General features: G+C 39.0%; 1 protein-coding gene across 1 annotated transcript; it reads left to right on the plus strand.

The window, feature by feature from the left end:
* Positions 1–2,021: 2,021 nt before the first annotated feature.
* On the plus strand, positions 2,022–10,602 carry LOC128736278 (uncharacterized). Its single transcript, XM_053830751.1, has 5 exons — positions 2,022–2,118; positions 4,427–5,145; positions 5,202–5,830; positions 5,888–6,000; positions 9,622–10,602. The coding sequence occupies exons 1-5, from the start codon at positions 2,022–2,024 to the stop codon at positions 9,852–9,854; spliced, it is 1,791 nt and encodes a 596-aa protein (XP_053686726.1). The 3' UTR covers positions 9,855–10,602.
* Positions 10,603–10,982: the final 380 nt, after the last annotated feature.

Consider the following 10,982-nt stretch of genomic DNA (forward strand, 5'->3'; position numbering starts at 1 on the left):
GTGCTCAGTTGTTGGGTAATTATATGCTGTCCTTACTCGCTACCGCTCGTTCGGACTCAACTAAGGGATAACTCCTACTAGTCAGTAAACCTAGAAAAACGCATGCACCGAAATAGAGGTGATTTCTGCGGGGGGACACACAAAATCTACCCACCATTTCGCGCGCTTAATGGCGGCTAGTGGATACAGTTTTTGACAATTGTTTGTTTTTGGGAACTCCGCTCACGTATGCTTGAAAGTTCTACAATAACAATTAAGGCTGGAAACACAGAGAACAGACTACCAGGTAACTAACAAGAAGTGTGTAAAAGGTTTTCATGTAATCAACAAGTAATCCTTCAATAGAGCACCCCTCGAGCTGTAAGTAGCAAACTAAATCTTGATGTCGCTGCTATCGTTGCTATGTAACTCCAGCACAAAGAAATATTGATAAAGGTACATGGATATTTTTTGATGCGTTTGGCAAACTATTTCTGGAGGGCGCTACCGTCAGATTGTACACACAAAAAATCGATTACTTGCTTCGAGCCTGTTAATCTGTTCTCTGTGACTCCAGCACAAAGAAATATTGATAAAAGTTATTGTCAATTGCAAGGAAAATTGTACCATCCAAAGTGCGATATCGCTCATAAAAGTGCTATTTTGCATTAAATCGTTTCGGTATCTTCGGCGCACTTATTGCTTGGAAGATAACGAAAAAGTGCGCCGAAGATACCGAAACGATTTAATGCAAAATAGCACTTTTATGAGCGATATCGCACTTTGGATGGTACAATTTTCCTTTCAATTGACAATATATGACAAAACAAAACAGCAACATTGCAGTTGACACTCTTTCTCTTTCTCACTCACAGCATTTGCATTGTCGCACTTTTTGTGCCAGTCGCACTTTTAGACTGCGGTATCCAGTAAGGTGCAAAATGCGGGATAATGTTAGGGTATCGCCAGAGTACAAGCGACATGCGACGCGACGCGACATTTGTTGCTCTAGTTATACGCGCAGCCCTTTTTCGCCCAAAGCAGGACTGTGCATTTAGCAACATGAGAGCGAAGTCGTGTCGCGTCGCTGTCGCGTTTACTCTGTACGGGGCCTTACGCGTAACATTACCGCTCAAAGCCCCTCGCCCCAAATTTGCGTAACAGTGTGTAACAGAAATTTAGGAAACCCCTACCCCCTGCTACGTTACGTAATATTCGAACGAGACCTAAAAAGTTAAACATTTCGCGAAATGGTTCACAGCCTTATTTTTCTAATGCATGTACCAATTGGGTAAATACACAAAACTTAGTGTAGATTATGGGTTTCGTGTATTCAGTTATCATCGAGATCGACACGACTGTTGCTGTCAACCACAAACAAAACAGATACAGTTTTTGTGGTTTTCGTCGTATTTTTAAGTATATAAATAAATTATTTAGAAACCAATCAAAATTATCCTTCGATTTACCTTCGTATTGTTTATTAAAAATAGCCAAATAATAAAAGGTTACTAACAACGTGGATCAAATTTGTTTACTGTGCGGCGGACGATTACTGATGTGTTAGCGAATATTTCGAGAAAATTGGAAGTGCTATCTAATTGAATTTCCGTAATATTGCAAATAATCTTAAATTTCCAAGCAATAGTTAAAGTACAACTCAGCAGAAAGGAAGGTAAGTGTTAATTTATTCAAAATGAATATATTAAATGTGTAAAAAGAATAGTCGTATATCAAATTAAATCGTATAAAAATAATAGAACAAGGTACATATACGTAAGCAACCTTGAACGTGTCAGAAAAGGGCAAATGCATACATGGAGATATATTTTTACGACACAGCTTCTTTAAGATTTTGGAGGACGTCGACGCAGTGTAATTAACTTCGTGACTCAAACGTGCAGAATAAAACTCACTTCGGAACAACCTGACTGTTTGAAAATTTATCATTTAACATATTTCTAAAATAGACGTATGTATACTAGAGATTCGAGATTCTAATGGTTGATATTATCGAATAGTGTTTATTTTCTACTTTTATCATGCATACCGATGAGCGCGATTCGGAACGCACTGGACCGGGCGGTAGTAACATGCAGCACGCTACTGCTGGGAATAATGTATCAGGTCACGGTAACGGTTCGTGAACATGATTCATTTTTTATATTCACGTAGAGTTGTTTTGATGCACTTGGTCTTCTATTTCTCGTTCGCCAAATGCTCTTATTTTTCCACCTTATAGGAGGATTTGTTATATAACAAGATTAAATTACAATTTGTATCAACACCTGCAATTTATGTTTATTACTATTGATTATGATGTAGGTATAATACCAGGCATTCATAAGTTATAGTTGATTCATGATTAGAATTCTGATTTTCTTTTCCTTGTTGCACAATACACTCGTCTATCCTATTGATTGTTATCAGTTATCAGATTCAGCTGCATGCTTTATAACTCATATATCTGTAGTGTTCCTAAGAATAAACTTCAAATTTTTTAAATGGAAATAAATAAAATAGTTCATTAAAAAAATGTTTGCTCTAGTTATGTTTCAATTTTTAATAAAACCGTTATGACCCGGCGCACATTGAAATCACGTATTGAATTTAATAGTCTAGGACATAATGGATGTACTGAAATTTGTAGGCCCAAATTTGTTGTAATTTGGGCAACTTGTTCAGAGGCTCATGTTAATTTTTAGCTAAATCGCATATGTCTAATTAGCTGCATATCTACCTTGATGCTCACGTGCTGTGATGTAAAATGTAGGTAAAATAATAACCTTATTTTCACAAGTATCGCAAGATTAAGCTAAAAGTATTTTTTATTAAGAATTTGAAAAGTATTTTATTATGTTAATGGTCGCATCATTGACCAAATCATTAATGCTGCTTATGGGTAATAATTTTATCCATAATTAAGTGTAGAATTTAAACATAGATAGGCAGTTGAAATTAAAATGACCTACAATTGTGTGTGATCCATGATTGTATACTGACTGTAGTTGAAATTTATATAATGAAACTTCAAACATGACCAATCTCTCTGAAAATTTGTGCTGGGCACTATTAAAAATCAAGCATTCACTGAGCTTCTGATGATCGTTTCCATATTTTCTTTGTATCGTGCGTTGTTTAATCTCCGGAGTTGGTTATTGGATCTTTTCGTTGGTTACTAGGATCCCAGTTGGCACCAGCATCTGATAAGGATTTGGTTACTAGAAGGCTAAGGTTCACTAAATGAGAAGCATTGCACCCTGAAGCCAGCTATTCATCAACTCTGGCATTCAAACATATCTGATCTGACCAAGTTGCAAGTATTACAAGTGATTGTCTGAATTTCGACTATTCCACATTGGTTAATAGATCGTCAATCTTGCTCTCCAAAGGTTAATGCATTTATATACTTCTGCTCCAGATAGCTTTCCAGCCAGCATCCATTGAATTTCAAATTTGATTTGAAATTGTGGTCAGAAGCGGGTTGCTAATTCCACCGATGAAATTATTTAGTAGATCATTAAAAGAGAGTAAATTTCCTGAACTGTGAAGTTTTTGTCAGTTCAGATGTCAGGCTGTCAGGTCAGTCAATGTTCACATAACGGACAACGGTGGCCGCATGGTGCTGTTTACACTGATCTCAAGGTAGTATTAGATCGTGTGGACCACGGTATTCTGTTAGGGTAGTTAGAGAATATTGGGGTCTCAGGATTCAGATTTCTTGAATGTTTTCGACGTTTCCTAGAATAGCAAACTTGAATTCCTTTTGTTTTCGCAATTCATAGTCAAGCGCTCTTTTATATTGCCATCTGGATTTCGCTTGTTTTACACCGACGATGTCGAAACATTTATGAATTACTAGATTCGAGATGGTACAAAAATTGATTTCACTGTGTTTCACTAGCTGTAATGGCGTGATGTGATCAACTTGCCTGCTTACCCGTAGTTGACCCTCTAGTACACAGAAGACTCACTGCTTGAGAAATTTTTGCGTGGTGTCTCACCGAGCGATGTTGACATTTCGTTCTTATCTGTTATCATCCAGATATCTTTAACTATTTGTTTACGGTATTCCTTTAACCCACAATTGCGACTGGTAAATGACTATCAAATTTTCACTATCACTAGCGAGCCATCATAAGCTTCATCTTATTTTCTCTCAGAACTTATAGTCTTATAACTTACTTGAAACCGGGCAGTCCACATAAAACCTTCCACAGTTATCTTCGACTTTCATTCAGTTGGTCGAAAACTGCATGAAAATGCATCTCCATCGCAATGTTCCTCAAGTATATGAAATTGAAGGATTAGTGAGATATTTTTTGTCTTCCGAAAGGAAATATCATGAGATAAAAAAGGATTTGAGTATGATTTTTTCACGATTATCTGATCAATGAAAACTATGTCACACACTTGTAATCTACAAATAAGCTATTTAAAATTACAGTTAGATCTCGTGTTCGCTACTGGTTGAACGATATCGTCGATGAGATGCGCAAGAAAAGTCCTGCGTCCGTGCAAAAATGGGTGGACTCAATACAAATTCCGCCAACGGCTGGCACTAGCGTTGATGCCGAACCAGGCCCATCATCTAGCCAGCTAGCAGAGCTGCAGTTATGTGTAGATCGTACGAACCAGGAAGGGTTGGCCGCATCCAGCCTGGAACTAGACAACAGCGAAATCGAAGTTGACATGGAGGCTGCAGCGACCTCCTCTCAAAAGGATTGTGCCACTACTATTGAGCCTCCTGTATCAATCGATGGGAAGTCGAGAACCATAAAAAATCTGCTGTCAATGAAACTTGAGAAATTCAATCGCAGTAATATGAATTTGGAGCAAGAAAATTCATCAATTTCGGATCAAAATAAAATAGCTACAGAAGAAGAACCTCGGAAAAGCACGTCATTAGCATCGATCGGAAAAATCAAGATCAATGAGTTTTATGATAAGCTAAGCATGAACAAGGCAAAGTATAATTTAATTAAGACTAAGAAACTTGATATACGTAATATGATGGGAACGAGTAAAGAGAATCTCACGCATACACTACAAAGGCAGCAACAACCGGAGGAATTACAGTCGGAAGTAAAAGCTAATACAGAGGAAGATGTTGAACACTTACACATAGTTGAAGGCGCCGAAGAATGTAAATTACATCGGTCAGAGGTAAAAGTATATCAGTAATTCTTACCTTTTTGTTATATAAAAGTTTTACCCAACAGGCAAGTGGTAAACTAAGCAGCAGTGATATCTACGAATTCTCCTTTGATGAATCTTTTCCAAAGGATGAGGATATACCAGATCCAAGTGAAGATGAGGAGAAGGAAAACGTCGAAATGCCACCGGATTGCTATGATAATTTTCTGATTCCTCCGAAAAACTGCCACCGAATGGGTATCGGTAGAATCGGTCGCAGCTCCAGTGAAAATCCTCATAGCAATAAGCGCTTCAATTTAATGGAAATTGGACGCAGTTTTAGCGAAATGAATGATGATGACCAATTTGACATCAGTGAAGGTAACAATAGCTGTCCGAACCCGTCGTCCCTAAACACCAGTTCCAGTATCAATAATAGCAATAGTAATATACTTGCAAGATCCGTTCCAGTTAGCCCTATTCCGCACACTTCTAGCAAGCTCAGTATCCACCAGGAAAACTCACTCTCGGAATCCCCACGACGTCGTAGTGCTATGTTGATAAAGGATAGCTCGCTTCAATCTGACTCTAGTCGATGTTCAAGCGTTGAAAGTTTATTGAATGCTCGAAAACCAGATCCGGAAAGAATATTATTAAATCTAGGCTTCGGACCAGCGGCTCACAGTGGAGACGTATTGTCTAAGATTCCTAAAAGGTAAAGTAACCAAATAAAATTTTGATTTTTGTTTTTGTTCAACCCAGAATTCTTTAGGTTTCTTAAGCCATCACAGGTCCGAGGAGTCGACACGGAAGCCTTCTTACGCCAACAACAACTGTCGATGCATATCCATGAAAACAGTGTACTCGGATATCGCGGGCTGGTTGGTAAGTTTATGTCTATCACAATTTCCATCAATGAAACCTAAGACTAAGACTAAGTCATTGGTTGCTAACCACAAGTTACCTATTACACTCATGCTAGAGGAATTGGAATCCTCATTTGGGAAAAGAAAAGTCCTGCATATGTAATTAATACACTGTTTCTCTTGACTTTCTCCGTTCATGCAAAACCACAACCATCTTTGTCAAGCCGACTACGAAAAGTTGCAAATTCTGCAACGCTTTCAATCACGGCCATCGTAAGCTAGAATGTTGTTTCATAGGAAGTTTGTTACAAAGTCGGTCCCTATTACCCGGTAGACTGGTAAACGGTAAATGTTGACGTTATAAAATATGCAATTTAGGTGTACGTTTTTTGTAGCAAAGCAAAACTGATTGTTTGATTGCATGTTTGTTTTTAATTCAGTTAAAACATTATAACGGTAGTGCTAAAATAGGTAGGTTATGCTATAGCAGTAGCGTACAATATTTGTTTGCAAAAATTAGTGATAGTGCATTTCCTTTAAAAATTAGTGTGTTTATGTTTAATTAATTATACTCTGTGTTCAGTGTCCGTGGAAACACTCATCAGTTTGGAATGATGGTTTCACTTCCATTTCTAGTTCGTGCTAACGCAAGAACACTTATCGTTTACATTTTTTTCGTATTGCAAGAAAACCTTGCTGTTTTGCCGTCCTGGTTTCAGGCAAGGTGTTTGTTCCTCAAATGCTATCGGCACGTTTTGAGGCGCTCTCGGGTCCCTTCGAAGTATATCAGTCGAAAACCTGGCCAAAATTTAAAAATCAAAATGTCAATTAACTAGCAGCTATTTATAATTGTTGTATTGTTAGATACTGCATCATATATTGGTCCTTTTGAAAATATCTCGATGGATTACAAAATTGTATAGCTTTTAAAACGTTGTTATAATTTGCAACGCGATTTTTTTGCAAGAGTTCTGACTAACAAACCTAGTTCCTGTTGTGTTTATGGTATATACTAGTAACTGCCGCCTAAAAATTTGAGATTGGATGAGAGCGACGAAAGCAAAAAAACGTAGAAGCTGAGATAAAACGTGCTAGTTGGGGTTTTAAATTAAATAACACAAATGGATCAGAGGTCCGTGTTAAATACGACGGTTTGCAACATCATTAAAGACATCACTGAAAATCCCTCAAAAGCTTCAGAATTACTAAAACGCGTTAACAACTGTACAGTCAAATACTCATCGAAAGCAAATCAGTTTTCATCTATTAAATTCGTCGAAGCTAATCGAAAAAGCAGTACAATATTATAAATACTGCAAGCAAAAACATTTATCCATGTTATTCGTTTTTGAAGAACGTTAGACGAAACTGCTATCCACCAGAAGAATTTTCAGTAACAGATACATATGCTGAGGTGAAGTTGCCATTATTATTTAGATCATACAGCTTCATGGATGTGTAAGTATCTAAATGAAGTATGCTTGCCAGACAACCCGCGAGTTGCGAAAACTACGCGCGCTTACTGTATGAAGGTCTGCCTTCCTCTGTGGAGCTAGATGCTTCGGCCGTCGAAAACGGATGGAGTATGACACACTCGACCGCTTATGAGGCCTGGAAAAACTATCTAAGCATATCCACAAAAGAGAATTTGGCCAAGTATCGGCGAGCGCAGAATGAGTTGACCACGATCCAGAGAAGGAAAAACCGCCATAGGGAGGACAGAGATCGTGAGGAGCTGGAACAACTATTCCGTGTCAATGACACGCGTAAGGTTTACGAAAAGGTAAACCAAACTCGCTAGGGCTACACGTCCAAACCAGATATGTATAGGGACGAGTTAGGGGATCTAATCACAAACGAACGCGAGGTGGTCGATAGGTGTAAGCAATTCTACGACGCGCATCTGAATGAGGGGCTATATTGTTGTAATTACCGCGCCATTACGCTGGTCAACGCCGCCTACAAGGAGCTCTCGCAGATTTTGTTGCGTCGTCTATCCCCAATAGCAAGAGAATTCGTAGGACGGTATCAGGCGGGCTTTATCAAGACAGTATCTGGCGGGGGCCCATGGTACTACGGATCAAATTTTTACTCTCCGACAAATCCTCCAAAAACGTCGGGAGTCGGGAGTACAACGTGCGCACGTATTATATTTTCGTAGGTTTCAGAACAACATGCGATACAGTTGAACGCGAACAGCTATTGCAAATAATGCACGAATACGCTTTTCTGGTCAAACTGACGCTGGTGATGAAAGCTACCCTGGAGCGAGTGATGTGCTACGTGCGCGTTTCGAGTACACTCTCGGGTGCTTTCGAATCGCGCAGAGGATTGCGGCAAGGGATGGACTGTCCTATATGTTACTCAATATCGTTATTGAAGGTGTGATCCGGCGAGTGGGCATCGAAACGAAAGAACCTACTAGAAACCTTGCGACGGCAGAGGCAATCTACGCCAGCCTAAACCCAGAGGTTAAGAGCACAAGGTTACAAATCAATGAGTTGAAAACCAAAAATTTGGTAGAAGGAGGCTCCAGTGAAAGCAACGTTTGCCTCTCATGAACAGCGACTATTGACGGCGATGAACTGGAAATGAGATGAATTCGTACATTTGGGATCTTTGGTCACTGCCTGGTTCGATCAAGGAGCATTCGCCACCGCACAAAACTGACGATGTACAAAACGTTAATCAGACCGGTATAGTCCTCTACGGACTTGAGACAGCAACTTTGTTTACGGAAGACTTACGTGCACTTGCCGTATTTGAACAAAAGGTGTTGCGAATGATTTTTGCCGAAGTAAAAACAGCTAGCGCAGGCACGAAAATTACAAGCTACAGACAGTCTTTGGAATGATATCTATCATATACCTGGCGAAAGTCGGTAGGTTACGATATGCCGACCCCGTCACGAGGATGCCACAATAGTGCAATGAAATTTGTTCCGTTCAAGGACCCCACCGGCATCAGTGGCCCAAAGTGCCAGATAGCTCGAGCAGATCAAAACTTATTGGCGAACGTCGAGGCGCTCAACGAAGTATTCGAAGTGGTGTGAATACGAGTTCTTGATACAGCACTAGCTGTAGTTTTATGCAAGTTTTGTCGTATGCCACGACAGGTTCGTCTTCAAACTCTCAAGTCAATTCTACTAATGCCGAACGAAACGCGAATGACAGCACTGTGTCACGTCACTCGCCTTGCAGAATAGGCCCCAATAGATCGTCAGGTGATTTTGGGATAGCGCCCCGCCTCTATTATTACTTTCGTTTTATCAGTATGATTCTTGAAAAATCTAGCCAACGACACGTTTTCAAATTTTATGACAATCTAACAGACGATTTGCTCATTTTGTTTTGATGCTGCTCATTTTGTTTTGATGTTGCTCATTTGGTTGCTTCACCTCAATTAAGCAGAATTTGGAAAAATATGTATGGGACACATGTAGAGCTTGTTATTATCTGTAATATTTATGAAAATAGAGTACATTTGTGTTGCATATATACGTTCAAACGCTCTTCTAACCAGCTTGTGATTTTGTGGTATTCAGTTTCAAATGCAATGATTGCATCTATCGTTCATGTGCATGCTACAGTTCACGATTTAGAGTTTTACATTACTGAAGGCTTTACATTTTCTCTCTTAGGAAATCCTCACGTCCCTCCTTCAATGATAGTAGCGAAAATAATGGAACGCTTTCAGGAGAACGAGCGCGGTCGGTTAGCCCATGGTAGTAGCTGTAGAAACGCAACTGTCGGAATGTCCATTTCCGCACCAGTCGGACGCATGCCTGAAAGTCATAACTCTTCAGGTCCTCCCTCACCCATTCCAATCCATCGCCACTCTTCTCTTGCCTCCAACGAACGGATAAAGTTCTGAATTGTACAATGACAATCTTGCCGTTTTAATGTTAATCATCCAAATGTGTTGTATTGAAATTTCTGTCCTATAGTTCTATTTGTTTAACTGTCACATATCGAGCTTTAAACCTACTTACAATCAACTCGTCGACAAATTTTTAAACTTTTCTATAATGTTGACATCTATCTACATTCCTATATAAACTTGTTACGCACCTACGTAGTTAATTATCTAATTTTTGATTCTTAGAATTTTACTCAGAAGACAAAAACTCAGTATTCGACATTGTTGAAGATCAGTAAGCATAAGGTACTACAAATATTTTTGATAACGATACTGTAAACATTTTTTCCTATACGTACTTTAAAAAAAACTTAGCGAGCAAAATCTGAATTTCAAATCATACATATCTATACCTGGTACTTTCACTAGTTAAAGATGAGCTGAATGATGCATAAGACTGCCTGCAAAGACAAGATCGTAGAAAACGGCACACCCTTTATTCAGCATAGCTGATTGCCTTATGTGATTGGGAAATAGTTTTTTATACATTTTTCTGCCTTCTCTCTAGTTGGTTCATCTAAATTAGGTAATAAAAAGGGGCCTAAATTGGGAAATGTCTTAGATGCATGATTTTGGGCCTAACACGCCTAAAAATAACTTGGATGACGTTAAAGGAATCTCTATAGGTAAATAAATTGTACAGCTTAAAAGAAGAGACCAACTCAACTGTCGTCGGGAAATACGTCGAAATATAAATCGAATCCTTTTTGACTTAGGAAACTTTCAATCTATATTAATCAAAGCAAGTAATATCACAGCCATTGCAGCCAAAAGAGGAGATCTAGTTCAATATTACTTGATGATCTAATCACCCTATTCACACACTATAATGACGGGTAGGCCTGCAACCACGTAGCACTTATGGAAAAAATCTTAAAATAATAAGTATCATATTTGCGTCTGTAAAGATATGAATGTTCGAAAAAAGTAACACAAAATTACAAGTAACATTCCTAAGGGTACCGCCAGAGTGCAAGCGACATGCGACGCGACGCGACATTCCTTGGTGTAGTTTTACGCGCAGTCCTTTTTCGCTCGAAGCAGGACTGTGCATTTAGCAACATGAGAGCGAAGTCGTGTCGC

The sequence above is a fragment of the Sabethes cyaneus genome, chromosome 2 (assembly GCF_943734655.1).
Source record: "Sabethes cyaneus chromosome 2, idSabCyanKW18_F2, whole genome shotgun sequence".
NCBI classification, from domain to species: Eukaryota; Metazoa; Arthropoda; class Insecta; order Diptera; family Culicidae; genus Sabethes; species Sabethes cyaneus.